The sequence below is a fragment of the Emys orbicularis genome, chromosome 9, assembly GCF_028017835.1.
Source record: "Emys orbicularis isolate rEmyOrb1 chromosome 9, rEmyOrb1.hap1, whole genome shotgun sequence".
In the NCBI taxonomy this organism is placed as follows: domain Eukaryota; kingdom Metazoa; phylum Chordata; order Testudines; family Emydidae; genus Emys; species Emys orbicularis.
The window spans coordinates 107288110-107303194 of record NC_088691.1 but is presented as its reverse complement, the minus strand read 5'-3'; the positions used below and the strand labels follow the sequence as shown (position 1 = coordinate 107303194).

The 15085-nt window shown below is 42.2% G+C and overlaps 1 protein-coding gene across 3 annotated transcripts in view; it reads right to left on the bottom strand.

Moving 5' to 3' along the window:
* The window catches only part of DLG1 (discs large MAGUK scaffold protein 1), a 390639-nt gene extending 376040 nt beyond the window's left edge, over positions 1–14599 (bottom strand). For all 3 annotated transcript variants that reach the window (XM_065410859.1, XM_065410860.1, XM_065410861.1), the window contains exons 1-2: positions 14511–14599; positions 13676–13807 (exon numbers count right to left, since the gene is read on the bottom strand). In XM_065410859.1, coding sequence (XP_065266931.1) covers positions 13676–13807; positions 14511–14529 — 151 coding nt within the window. In that variant the 5' untranslated portion in view covers positions 14530–14599. The remainder of the gene's footprint in view (positions 1–13675; positions 13808–14510) is intronic.
* Positions 14600–15085: the final 486 nt, after the last annotated feature.

Here is a 15085-nt window from a genome sequence, read left to right as displayed (position 1 = left end):
AAAATCCTTTTTGTCCTTCACTCTGCTGGCCACAGATTTCTACTTGTGTGCTCTTTTCCCCTTTATCAATTGTATACAATTCCCAACTTCTGATTTATATTCATTACTATCAACTTCCCCTTTGTTCCATTTTTTTAATACATATTTATAGCCGGCATTACTTCCTCCCTAAGCCAGGTTGATTTCTTGATTGTGGATTTTTGGGCATCAAGTAAAGAGTTATTAAGCAGTTACCAATAATCATTCACATTTTTCTGATTAAATTCTTTCTTTCAGCTGATTTGGCTCGTCATTGTTTTCAGCTTTGTGAAATTAGCCCTTTTAGAGAACAAAGTGCATGTGTCTATACATATATAAGGTTTGGACTTTCTGTTTGCACATAGCAAATGTGATCAAGTCATGATCACTTGTAGATACACTATTGTCAATTTTTAGTTCTGTGATCAATTCCTCTTTTATCTGTCAAGACGAAATCTCCCCCATGTTGGATGCAACACTTTCCGAGTTAGAAAATAGTCATTTATAATACAGACCAGGAATTGGTAACCTTTGGCACGCGGCCCATCAGGGAAATCCGCTGGTGGGACGGAACGGTTTGTTTACCTGCAGCATCTGCAGGTTCAGCTGATCGCAGCTCCCACTGGCCGCTGTTCACCGTTCCAGGCCAATGAGGGCTGCGGGAAGCAGCAGCCAGCACATCCCTCAGCCCGCGCCGCTTCCCGCAGCCCCCATTGGCCTGGAACGGCGAACCGCGTCCAGCGGGAGCTGCGATCGGCCAAACCTGCAGACGCTGCAGGTAAACAAACTGTCCTGGCCCGTCAGCAGATTTCCCTGACGGGCTGCGTGCCAAAGGTTGCCGATTCCTGATATAGACATTTCAAGGATGTTTTAGTACTGATAGCATGAGATTACCAGCATGTGTCATTCAGACTGAAGTCCTCCATTATAATGCAGGGTTTTTTTCCTACACATTATAGGTAGGTGCTTAAGGAACCAGAAGTAACCAGTCATCCTGTTCCCTAGCGTGATTTGGTGGTACACACCAGACACCAACTCTAGTACCCCATCTTGTGTTTCTATTACACACGTGGTGATTAATTAAAGTTAGCAAGCCACCCTCCTAACATTTACACCAATTACTGTACCAAAATGTAAATGGTTTTAAAAATAGATTCCTGGTGTGGGAACTTCCTAAAACTCCTGCATATTTTCAAAATTGTTCACATAAGGGGGCCAAGTACTTTTCCTGTGTCAGTGAATTAATTCTTTCATAATTTTCTTGCATTCCTCATATCTATGATACGTTTAAAAAAGGAATATTCATTCCAAGTTAAATGTCTTGCTTTCTGTGTGTGTCTTTTCATTGCACTGAAAAAAGCAGAGAGCAGATAATGTGCACCCATGACTTTTCTTGAGACTGATCACTGCTTCAAAAAGACCAAAGGGTCAGTGTGTTATTTCAGGGCAGGCAATTCAAGACGTGTGTGGCATTTGCCAAGCTCTCAGCTGCTCAGGATAATGAAGAACTAGTAGACAAAGTATAAGCAGAATCATATTGGCTGTCAGAATAGTAGACAAACTCCCAAAACCTGCAAAGGTATTCAGTCAAAAGTTCTGAAGAAATTTCAGCTCTCTCTACGGCTCCTACACTATTCTATCCTTTGTGCTTACCCCACCTCCTACATCCAGTTTAAAATATCTATTTAATGCAGGTGACTCAAGGCATGTTGTCAGCATGACCAGTGGATAAAAAGGGAAGGCAGGTGCATGAAATTAAACTCTCTGGAATATTCTTTTCAAAGCTAATTCCCCAACAAAGCTATATATCCCCATCCCTCCCCCACAGTCTTTTGTGTAAAAAGTGTCAATGTTAGCATTGCAAAATGGAATTGCTGTTGCTTCATGTAACCTCTTTAGTTACAGAATATCATACCTCTTTTTATAAATTTTATTTTTCCAAACTGACTACTACTGCTGTGCACGCTTATGCATATATGTTTTTAACTGACAATATATAAGGCTACGGGCAGGTCATGGGCAATAAAGAAAAATTCACGGAAGCCCTTGATCTGTCCCTGACTTTTACTAAAAATATCCATGATGAAATGGGAAGGGGCTGGGTAGCTGCGGGGTGGCTGGGAGCTCTGGGGCCCCCACCACCTGTGGGGGCTCAGAGTTGCAGAGATTCCCCTACCCCAACAAAATAAAACCACCTCCAACGAAGGGCAGGTAGCTTTGTTGGCGGGAGATGAAGATTTTTAATCTGGATTTGTCTAGCTGAATTTGGATGAAAACTGGAAATCAGTTAATGTACAAAAACAGCACTTTCCAATTGTTTTTGTTAGTTAAATAAAAGTATCTTAAATGTGCTGGTAACAAGAAAAAACAGTATCAAGACACATTTTACTTTTAAAACTGATTTATTAAACGAAGTATTAACTGTAGCTAGTGAACTGACTGTTTCTGGACACAATGGACCAGTTTTTCAAAGGTATTTAGCAGCAAAGATGCATCCGACGAAGTGGGTATTCACCCACGAAAGCTCATGCTCCAATACGTCTGTTAGTCTATAAGGTGCCACAGGACTCTTTGCTGCTTTTACAGATCAAGACTAACACAGCTACCCCTCTGATACTTGAAAGGTATTTAGGTGTCCAAAGATGCCGATAAGTGCCTACTGGGATTTTCAAAAGTGCCTAAACAGGTTAGGAACTTACGCATATTGATTTCAATGGTAGTTAGGCACCTAACCTGCTTAGGTGCTTTTGAAAATCCCAGTAGCCACCTGCATGCATCTTTAGGCACCAAAATAAATATCTTTGAAAATCTGGCACCATGTCCTTCAAGATTTTAGAAATAGTAGATCTTGTTCTCTCCCACCTGTGTTTTATTCCTCGATTGGAAGAGGAAAACAAGATTTCCTGCTTTTTCAACTCCCAGTTGGTTTCTCAATTTTGAATGTACTAGTCCAAATAAAGAAAATATTCTCTCTGCACCTGCTAGTTAACTAAAACCAAAAGTAATTAAGGCAAAAGCATTTCTGTGCAACAGAAATTGATAATATTTACATTTGGAAAAATGTAAATATCTGCCTTTCTGCCATTGTAAAGACTGAAAAGAATATTGATACTTTGCAGTTCATAATATTGACACATTAATAATGCTTGCGTTGACCTCAGAAGTAAAAAATGTTCCCTCCTAGTTGTGTATATAATAAAAAAGCAGCATCCTTTAACTCATTAAAATTTGAGGGCTCATTGATGCGCCATATATTTTTATTTATTTAAATGATTTTAATAAATTATACTAAGTTTAGCCATTAACATGGATTTTCATAACTTCAAATTTAATTGAACAGGTTTATTTTTAAAATAAAAATAGTTTAAATTGGATTTTTATTTAAATTAGAATAAAAATCTGATTTTAAAAAATATCAATTTTATCCACCCTTATGTGAACACAATAAATCAGGGAAGTTCAGAGAGAAGTTGGTCTTCTGGACATATCATCTATTATATCAGATATGCAACCCCAGGCTCTACATGTCCCTAAACCTCTGACTGCCAGAAGCTGGAACTAGACGACAGTGGATGGACTTGATAATTGTCCTGCTATGTTCATTCCCTCTGAAGCATCTGGTACCAGCCATTGTCAGAAAGCAGAATACTGGAGTAGATGGACCATTGGTCTGACCCAGTATGGCCGTTCTTACATTCTGTTCTTAGGTACCGCACTGATGGGCATAGCTACTGAACAGAATATTATGCAGCCTGTTTCTGAAACACATGCAATACCTAGATAAAATAGAGTGAGTTCAGATTCAAATTTAACCCTAAATTCTGCATTTCCTTGTGTTTTTTTAATGTAAGTTTGGTAACCTAAATGTCTGTCCTCTTTTCTGTGTAAGGCTCACCACTGAAAAGTGCTATTGTCATTATAGGTTTCTTTGGACATGAAATTTCAGTGGAAACATTAATAGTCTCCCAAGTTTTAGATGCTTGTGATATGCTTTTAGTATTATATATACATAATGATTTGTATGAGTGCATAGCAATATCATGGCTTTGTTAATGTGCACTTATGGTATATAACTATCCCTTTCCTACTGTATTATAAACATGTACTCTTTGCAAACAATGTATGAATGTTAGTGAATGACACAATACCCAGTGAATGATTTACAAAGATAAAAAATACAAATCTGAATAAATGGATGTTCAACTATAAAATTATTTAAATATATGCATATAAGTGTAGTGTATCCTCCTGCTTAGCAAAAAGATGTGCTAACATTAGAGTTAAGGGTATATCTGGTTGTAAATCAACATGTTTTAAGAATTATACCAACCAACAGAATGACCTTTTCTTGACTAAAAAGTACAAATGCAGATCAAGTTTAACATCATTTAAACCAAGGTTTCCTGCTTGCTGATTAAAACTGGTGATTTACATTAGCTTGATTTTAAAATCAATCCACACAGGGTTACACCAACCTTAATGTTACTTCAGCTATAGATTTGAGACTTATAACTGACTCAGAATAGCAGGCATGCCCTGGAGTTATTTTTTCCAGTCATCTAGTCAGTATACTAAAGATACTTTTTTAAAGTTGAACTTTTCAGATAAATATTAATTCCTACAGAGGAAAAGAAGGAAACAGATCCATGTTGCTTTTAAATTAAGAGTAGGTTGGCTATTAGGAAAAACTTTTAGGGTGGTGAAGCACTGGAATGGGTTACCTAGGGAGGTGGTGGAATCTCCTTCCTTAGAGGTTTTTACAGTCAGGCTTGACAAAGACCTGGCTGGTATGATTTAGTTGGGGATTGGTCCTCCTTTGAGCAGGAGATTGGACTAGATGACCTCCTGAGGTCCCTTCCAACCCTGATATTCTATGACTCTATCTATATTCAGATATTCATACTGATTTCACATTAAATTGGCTTAAAAAGCAATTTAGTTAAACTGAAGTAAAACCCTTGTGGACACTTAATATACCTTAAGTCAATAGAGAATCAAGGCAGGATTTTGCACCAGTTTAACTAAACTACTTTTTTTTTTTTTTTTTTTTTTTTTTTAAAGTCACACCTTTAGTTCAACCCATGCAACACTGAAGAGAGACAAGGCCAAAGGCTTTGTTTACACTATTGCACCATTTAGCGACACAGCTGTGCCGCAACAGCCGTGCCGCTAAAAGGCACGCAGTGTAGCCGCTGTTTGTTGGCAGGAGAGAGCTCTCCCACCGAAAAAAACCTTCTACCCCCAACAAAGCGGCGGTAGCTTTGTTGGCAGCCGACAACGCGCTGTTCACACCCTTGAACGACAGAAGTTTTGTCGTTCAATTTCCAGCGTAGACAAAGCCTTAGATTCTAGTGGTAATTTCTTTAGCTTTACTGATGCTTTTTAATAACAGGTAAAAAAAAAATGAAAACAAGAGTTAATGCACCTAGAAAGAAATTGCAAATAGGGTTGTTGTTTTTTAAACACACACTTCTCAGATCAATGGGCTGATTCTGAGAGATGCTGAACACCTGCAAATCCTGTTCCTCTCCCATACATCCTAACACAAAACTCAAGGGCTCGTTGCTTATCATTCTAATCAGAGAATTACTTAAAAAGGTGTTTTCAGTAATCTAACTATCTTGATTATAACAGGCCCCTGACTAAAAGTGCACAGAAAGAATGGATCAATACCAGTTCTATCCAATGCAACTGTCTTCCCTTTGTAACCCATGACTTGTCCTTAGTAACTAGCTACACCAGTGCAAAAATCCCTGATACACCAAAACCAACTACTATGATTTTAAAGATTTTACCTTGGTTACACTAGCTGCTAAGTAGTATTTCAAATCATGTTAGGATACCTAATTTAAAAAATATTTTTCCCTATCCTAGACAAGGCCTATGGGTTTGCACAAGTGTACCTACCCCTGTGCAAAAGTCTCTAATATAGACATCCCCCAGTAGTTCCACATAATCTGCAAGTACAAGCTGTTAGAACAAAAGAAGCAGCATGTCAAATACAAATACAGTAGTAGCATTAGTTATGACAATGCAAATACTGTATTGCCTACAAGCTAAAAAATGAAGAAGCCACAGCTATGGTCAGCTGGCAAACTGAACCTCAAGAACAGTTTGATAATTTTTACTGTTGAATGAAATTGTAGCAAAGAGTATCCCACACTCAATCCTTAAAATATTTACTGAGTTTTTAAATAATGATTTATCTTTTGACCTAACATACTTGAACGTGTGAGTAAGAGAAAGAAATATCAAAGTTTCTCAATCTTCCAATCCTAACAACATCAAGAAACTATCTTAATTACAGTTTTAAGACAAAAAAACAGAATTTAAAAATCCACTCTTCCATGAAGGAGAAGCTCACACTGGAGTGTGAGACCCTCTACCACAAATTTCTATAGAACATTTTTTGCTTTAAATAAAAGCTTAAGTTTCCAGCTCTTACAGATGCAAAGACACTTTCAACATGAAACAATGCAGTGTCTCTTCCTCTGTCTGCAGACAGCCAGATCCAGTGCTTTGTGGTTCACAGCTTTAGCAAACAGCAGCTAAACAAAATTAACGGGACTGGTTATTCTAATTGCTGGTATTTCACAACCCTATGTATAATTATCTAGTCACCTGCTGATGCAACAGAATTTCACCCACTGATTCCTGCATCAAGCCCAGTAATTTCTGGTAGAACTACAGCAATCTTTTATTTAGAAAGACATCAAGTCTTGAGTTAAAGACCTCAAGTGATGGAGAATTCACCACATCCTTTGGTAAATCCTGCTCCAATAGTTAATGATCCTCACTGTGAAAAATTTATGAATTACTTCCAGTCTGAATCTATTTCACTTCAAATTGTCTGTAGTTTAATTATACTGCTTCTTGGTAAAGCTATGAATAGCAAATGCAGGCACTGGAATCATTCATAGGAGAAGAGGAGAATAGTAAACTACTGAGGCTTCTTCCCCCTCCTTTCAGTTGTAGCAACTAGAGCTATGTCTACACTAAGGTAAAAAGTTGCGTTAATGAATTATGTTAAAATTAACATATTTTTTCCTAACATGTTTCGTTAATACATCTTTTTATCCTAGTGTAGACATGGCATAGCAGCTTGGAGGAAGGGAATAGCATAGATCAGACCGCCCCTCATTACGTAAGGTTCTGGTGAGGGTGTCCAGCAGCTAAAGATTGAAGGAGTTTAAGATTTACAATATCCACTAGACCAGTGGTTCTCAACCAGGGGTTCAGGACAGGTTTCGGGGGGGGTCTCCAAGCAGGGCCAGCATCAGACTCGCTGGGGCCCAGGGTAGAAAGCTGAAGCTACACTGTGTGGGGCTGAAGCCCCTGGCCCTGAGCCCTACCGCCCAGAGCTGAAGCCCAAGCCTGAGCAATGTAGCGGGGCCCCAAGCAACTGCCCTGCTTGCTACCCCCTAATGCTGGCCCTGAGTTTTATATGCAGAAAACTTCTTGTTGTGGCACAGGTGGGCCGTGTAGTTTTTATAGCATGCTGGGGGGACCTCAGAAAGAAAAAGGTTGAGAACCCCTGCACTAGACAGAGGCTGATACAGAAGATTGAGCTCTCAAATGGGGCACAAGGCCAGAACTCTTGTACAAATTCCAGCAGCGGGGGAGAATATTTGGGCCAAGCTTCTCACCCAACAGTTGTACCTGTACTTCTTCATTCTGTAAAGACTTACAATCCCATTACGGAAGTTTCATGTTTCTTACCAAGTTTCAGATAAACACTGCCTGTGGTCAGCTAATTTATATGAGTGAAGCCAGCATTTTACAATAGTTTTGTTTCTCAGATTATGTTTCTCACATAACCCAAAACATTGGATGTACTCCTTTATGAATTGAACAGAATATCCAAAAATATTATTTTTATTATAAAACCTGGATTTGTTTGATTTTTTGGTTAGTAATTTCATTTACAAGTCAAAGGGACACTAACTTATTGTTCCTTGCTTCAGCTAAGATTACTTTAACAATCTAAAGGGGGGAAAAAACTCTTTTTCAGTTTGTTTACTTTGTACATTTGATAACACAGTGTAAAATCAATTAGGTCCTGATCCTGCAAAGGCAGCATCCACAAGGCATACCTTATGCCAGTGGTTTTCAAACTTTTTTTCTGGGGACCAGTTGAAGAAAATTGTTGATGCCCGTGACCCAACGGAACTGGGGATGAGGAGTTTGGGGTGTGGGAGGGGCTAAGGGCTGAGGCAGAGGGTAGGGGTGCGGGCTGTGGGGTGGGGCTGGGAATGAGTTCAGGGTGTGGGAAGGGGTTCCGGGTTTGGGGGAGGCCCAGGGCTGGGGGTTTGGGTGCAGGGGGTGGGGGGGCAGGGCTCTGGGCTGGGGCTGAGGGGTTTGGGGTGCAGGAGGGGCTCCGGGTTTGGGGGGGCCTCAAGGCTGGGGCGGGGTGGGGGAGAGGTTCAGGGCTCTGGGCTAGGAATGAGGGGGGTTTGGGGTGCAAGAGGGGTTCCGGGTTGTGGGGAGGGCTCAGGGCTGGGGCAGAGGGTTGGGGTGGGGGAGGGGGTCAGGGCTCTGGGCTGGGGGTGCAGGCTCTGGGTGGGGCCAGGGATGAGGGGGTTGGGGTGCGGGAAGGGGTGGTTCAGGGCTGGGGCAGGGGATTGAGGTGTGGGGTTGGGGCGCGGACTTACCTCCGGCGGCTCCCAGTCAGCGGTGCAGCCGGGGTGCACCGCAGATCACACTGCTCCCTGGAAGCAGCCGGTCTGGCTCCAAGGCGGAGGAACGCAAGCAGCTCTGCACGACTCTCACCCACAGGCACACACCCCCATCCCCCTCCCCAGTTCCCATTGGCCGATTGCCGGCCAACGGGAATGCGGAGCCAGTGCTCGGGGCCTAGGCAGCGCGCAGAGCCCCGTGGCCCCCCTGCCTAGAAACTGGACCCGCTGCTGGCCGCTTCTGGGGCACAGCGCAGTGTCGGTAAAGATAGGCACTAGCCTGCCTTAGCTGGGCAGCACCACCGATGGGACTTTTAACGTCCCGGTCGGCGGTGCTGAACAGAGCAAGGCGACCCAGCGCCTTACATGCCACAATCCAGTAGTGGGTCGTGACCCACGGTTTGAAAAACACTGCCTTATGCCCAATGCCAAGTCCAAGTGAAGTTGGTGGGCTTCTGCCTGGGCATAAGGGCCCACCTATGTGGATTCCAGATGTAGTAGCTGAACTTTAAACAACTAAAAATGTTTTCTCTGAAGGTGAAGAATTAAAAAGAAAAAAATATATATATATATATATATATACACACACACACACAAATACACACACATATTAGTGATGTGGAGAAAGTGGATAAGGAAAAGTTATTTACTTATTCCCATAATACAAGAACTAGGGGTCATCAAATGAAATTCATAGGCAGCAGGTTTAAAACAAATAAAAGGAAGTTCTTCACGCAGCGCACAGTCAACTTGTGGAACTCCTTACCTGAGGAGGTTGTGAAGGCTAGGACTATAACAGAGTTTAAAAGAGAACTGGATACATTCATGGTGGTTAAGTCCATTAATGCCTATTAGCCAGGACGGGTAGGGAATGGTGTCCCTAGCCTCTGTCTGTCAGAGGGAGGAGATGGATGGCAGGAAAGAGATCACTTGATCATTGCCTGTTAGGTTCACTCCCTCTGGGGCACCTGGCATTGGCCACTGTCAGTAGACAGGATACTGGGCTAGATGGACCTTTGGTCTGACCCGGTACGGCCTTTCTTATGTTCTTATGTTCTTAACTCAGTCTACATGTTCTTAGCTAAAAAATGACTTAAAATTGCTGTGTTATTTTGATTGGAGTTGGAGAACAAAACTGATGGAAAAAGAGAGGCAACAGAGCCAGCTCTCTACTTGTCCTGGTATAGAAAGAGCACTCTAAAGTTCCACTTTCCTTTTTCTTCAGCACAGATGTAAAGCAAAGGAGCACTTCTGGACTCCAATCGCAGGAGAATGAGCAATTCAGCAAATAGAAAACTGTCTCCTACAGTTATAAAAGAGTAGCATTTCCAGAAGACCATTTCCATTAAGTAGTCTCGCTAAAGCAGAAATGCCATTAAACAAAATAAACATGTTTGGGTTATTAAAAAAAAAAAAGATTTTCTCTCAGTTTATAAGCAGAAATCATTCTCTCTCTTTCCTGGTAGCATTAGACCAGTTATGTAAATATACACAAATTCTTCCCTCTAGCCTTCCATCTAATTAAGCTCAGATGGACATCAATTTTTTAATCAAACTAAGGTTAACAAATCCTATCCCTTCTCCCTCTACCACTTAATAAACTGAACCATGACCATAAACTACTCAGAGTAGCTACAAAAGGCTATTCTAAACACAACTAAGAAAACACAAACTAGGAGAAAAAACAATGAGGAGTACTTGTGGCACCTTAGAGACTAACAAATCTGAAACTAAATAAGAGAAGTTACTTATATTGAGAAAAGCTAATCCATCATGAATGTCAATTTAAACTACACCATTCATTTTCAAACTGACATTAAGGTCACTATATTTATATTAATTTAATGTTATCAGAATCCACTATGGAAAGGTAGGTCTAACTGGATTGGTTTCTGGGAAATGGCAATTAAAGAAAGTCTAAATAAAAGCATTTCACAGAACTCTCTAAACTAGAGATAAATATTTGCTTAACTACCTCGCTGTTTTAATTTGGAATTCTTCAGTAAAACACTCACTCCTGGAAATACAGTTTTCACCTGATTCCATATGTAGTCCGCCATTTGGAATCTTCACAATGGCTAAAGACATCTCCCAATTCAGGGGGATGGCTTATTCACAGCCTGAGTGACGTAAGTTATACCAACATAAGTGGTAGTGTAGACATAGCCTTAGAGGTATTAAGGTACTGCAGGATCAATCTGCATGAGAAAATTTACAATAAAAACTCTCCAGAAGGGAAAAACTGAAGGTTCATTCCACCTCCACAGACAGCAATCTTTATCTTTACAATCAAAATGGCTAAAGTTTGTTTGCTAAATTAAAAAAATCATTTAAAAATGAGACTCCATTAAAATTCATAGAACATTCTTAAAGGCATGCATTTCCTCATCTTTAGATCTAGATTGCATCTCATAAAAACAATGAAATTCCAAGTGAAGAATGACACACTATTTCTCTCTTACCTGTTGTGGAGCAGGCAGTTCCTGAACAGCTGTATGTGCTACAATGACTTCACACAAAGGGATGCGAGGTGATCCTATTAACTCAATTACTTTTACAGTAGTGGAGAAAGGAGGAATGCTAGAACTATACAGAATCATCATCCAAAAGACACTACATTCTTTTTCTCGTTCATTAAAAAAAAATTCCAGATATCATAGAATCATAGGACTGGAAGGGACCTTGAGAGGTCATCTAGTCCAGTCCCCTGCACTCATGGCAGGACTAAGTATTATCTAGACCAGCAGTGGGCAACCTGCGACTCATCACGGTAATCCATTGGTGGGCCGCGAGACACTGTTTACATTGACTGCCCGCAGGCAAGACCATCCGCAGCTCCCAGTGGCTGCGGTTCACCATTCCCAGCCAATTTATTCCAGTGCTTAATCACCCTGACAGTTAGGAAGTTTTTCCTAATGTCCAACCTAAACCTCCCTTGCTGCAATTTAAGTCCATTGCTTCTTGTCCTAGCCTCAGAAGTTAAGAACAATTTTTCTCCCTCCTCCTTGTAACAACCTTTTATGTACTTGAAAACTTTTATGTCCTCTCTTTTCCAGACTAAAACCCAATTTTTTTAATCTTCCCTCATAGGTCATGTTTTCTAAACCTTTCATCGTTTTTGTTGCTCTTCGCTGGACTTTCTCCAATTTGTCCACATCCTTCCTGAAATGTGGTGCTCAGAACTGGATACAATACTCCAGTTGAGGCCTAATCAGCACAGAGTAGAGTGGAAGAATTACTTCTCGTGTCTTGCTTACAACACTCCTGCTAATACATCCCAGAATGATGTTCGCTTTTAGGTTTTTTTGCAACAGTGTTACACTGTTGACTTATATTTAGCTTATGGTCTACTATGACCCCCAGATCCCTTTCCGCAGTACTCCTTCCTAGGCAGTCATTTCCCATTTTGTATGTGTGCAACTGATTGTTCCTTCCTAAATGGAGTACTCTGTATTTGTTCTTATTGAATCTCACCCTATTTACTCCAGACCATTTCTCCAGTTTCTCCAGATCATTTTGAATTTTAATTCTATCGTCCAAAGCACTTGCAACCCCTCCCAGCTTGGTATCGTCTGCAAACTTTATAAGTGTACTCTCTATACCATTATCTAAATCACTGATGCATTTGAGCTGACAATTTGTGCGCCATGTTGTATGCAGTGTAGTTATAGCCGTGTCAGACCCAAGTTGTCTCTCTCACCAACCGACAAAGTTGGTCCAATAAAAGATATTACCTCACCCACTTTGTCTCTCTAACTTGTGCGCCAAGCAGTTTCACCATATTTGATCTGAACAGGACTAGCTATAAAGCCCTGCAAAGTGATTCATAAAAGCAACATTGACAGACCCTTACTATAAATGCCAAACGCCATCTGGTTAGTGCCACTTGCAGCAATATATCTTTGCTTCCTCCTCTTGCAAACAGAAGACAGTGCATTCTACTTCTCTTTTATATAATGTAACATCAGATCCAGATTAAAGTTTTACCCAGTTACTACAAAGCTGATAAGACTGCTTTCTTACTTAAGATGTGGATAGTGTGAGAGCAGAAATGAAAAAAAGCACCATGGTTCACAAGCTACAATATCGAAGGCCAACAACTGCCATGCAAGAGACCAGAGTTTAGGCCCTAAGAACCAAAGCAGACAGCAATCAATTGTCTTGTCCTATACTGCTGTGAACCTCTGATCAGTTGCAAGGAGTGGCACTGAATGGTTTTGAGCCACATTCAGCTGCTTTGACCTGAAGGAAAGTCATTACGTCTCTGAGTGGGAGCAGTTAGAAAAAACAATTTCTTGTTTGCTGGAGAGAGGGATCAAAAGGTAGAATTTTATTTTAGGGACTTCCAATGGGAAAAAGAATTATAAGTCTGCTAGCCAATACTAAGGCTTCCAATTAAAATTCTACAGAGAAGAAGTGCAAAAGGGTTTACTTATTGCATAACCCCAAATGCCTCTACGTGTAAAGCTTCAGAAGTCTGACCCACTAATGAACCTTGGTACATGTGTCCCTCAAAGCTTGGCTTAGCCTTTCACCACAAGATAAACTGCCCCCAACTGACTAGCAAAGAGAAGTACAAGAAAAAGGTCTGAACTGTTCCAATTCAGAAATTTAAACTTGTGTTAGTAGAGGACTTCTGAAATGGAAGTTGGCAATGAAGATGAGGTCATTGTCACAAGCTTTTCTTTAATGTGACAAACGCAAAGCAAGACTAGGGTTTGTCAGAGGAAAAGAAGCAGGGAAAAAACAACAAGTACATGCGTGCTTTTAAAGAAAATGTTGAAAACTCAGTTCTGCGTATTCTGATTGCCCCTACATTTCTACAACAGAACCTTGGTAATTTAAATCTTTTCCATTTAAATCTGTTACATCAAGAGTCACACTAAAAGTACCTGTTATAAGCTGTCCATCATACCAGTATGTATATCTAAGGCTGTGAGCAAAAACTGGAATAGAGTATAAGAAAAAGTTTTGACAACTACCTATCAAAGCCTGGAAAAGGTTGCTCTGGAAGATACTAATGACACGCTCTATGGAGTTTCTCAGCTGTCTGTCCTCACTTTGGCTCAATTTGGAGCGGTATTCCTCCAAGAGGCGCAGAGCTCGCTGGGTATCTGCAAGCAAAAATAAAACAAAAAATTAATACTAAACACCACCATAACATAAGGGGAAAACTATCAGAACTGCACCAACTTTAGTCAATACAGCAATTCTTTACATCACACCCTCATTAACCCAACTTAAATAACTGCCAAGTTCCTCAGAAGTTCTTTATTACCAGTTTATAAATTGCACAAGTAGACGTGTTTTTTTCAAAAAGGCAGATGATTTTTCTAAAGCAGTTTTTTTTAATGAAAGAATTACGTTGCCCACGTGCACATCTGAAAACTATAGAGCTGCCTACTCCATAACTGACTCATCTGATCAAAGGATTTCAGTAACAATCTGCACAGCTTCAAACTTTAGAGGCACAAAGGGGGATGTGCAGATTTCTGCTTGGCTGACACAGATTTCCCCAGTACAAACACAGGTCAGACTCTGTATTACGTGAAAGAAAAATACTAAAAAGTGAAACCACTCGCATACTAAACAAACATTTGCATTAGCAGGGAAATGAGCGCGGCATATCCGCATGCAGGGGCAGCTGTCAAAGAACGCCAGTTTAAACAACTGCTCGGGTCACTCCGACGCCCCGAGCGCGGGGACTCGCGCGCTGCGCTAAGCGCCACACTGCTGTGCTGGGAGAAAGTTTACGGGACGCAGCAGCTGCACGCGGCCGGCGGACTTCCCGCCGCGCGGGGGGCAGCGGGGTCTCACCTTGCTTCCGGACAGGCATGGTGCTCCCCAGCAGCAGCCCGCGCCCGAAGCGACCCCAGGGAGTAAGGCACAGCCGGACTCCGGCCGCTCGGCTCGGGCAGGGTGCGCCCGGCCACCGCCCTCCCAAACTTTGCGCGGGACAAAGACCGGCAGCCAGATCCCGACAGCGCGGGCTAGGGCTGCGGCGGGGGCGGCCCGCGCTCTGCCCGGTCCCGCCGGGCTCGGAGGAGCCTTCCCCCACACTCGAGGGCAGGACGAGACCAGACCCCGGGGGTCCGGAGCGGAGCCGGGACGGGGCAGCCGCCTCGGAGCTAGGGCGGCGGCTACCCTCTCGTAGCCCCCCGGGGGGAGAAGGGGGCCCGGGCGCTCGAGATTCCCTCACGGCCGCCCGGCGGGGGCTGCTCTCGCGCGCGCTCCCTCCCACCGCCGCCTCGCTCCGCTGGAAATTCCAAACTTTCCAGCCAAAATGGCGGCCTGGAGGCTGTGGAGAGACTAGCCGCCCCCACGTGACCGGCCCCGGCGGCCGCCCAATCAGAAGTCAGCTCGGCTCAGGGCTGGTACCTCAAGGGGGCGGC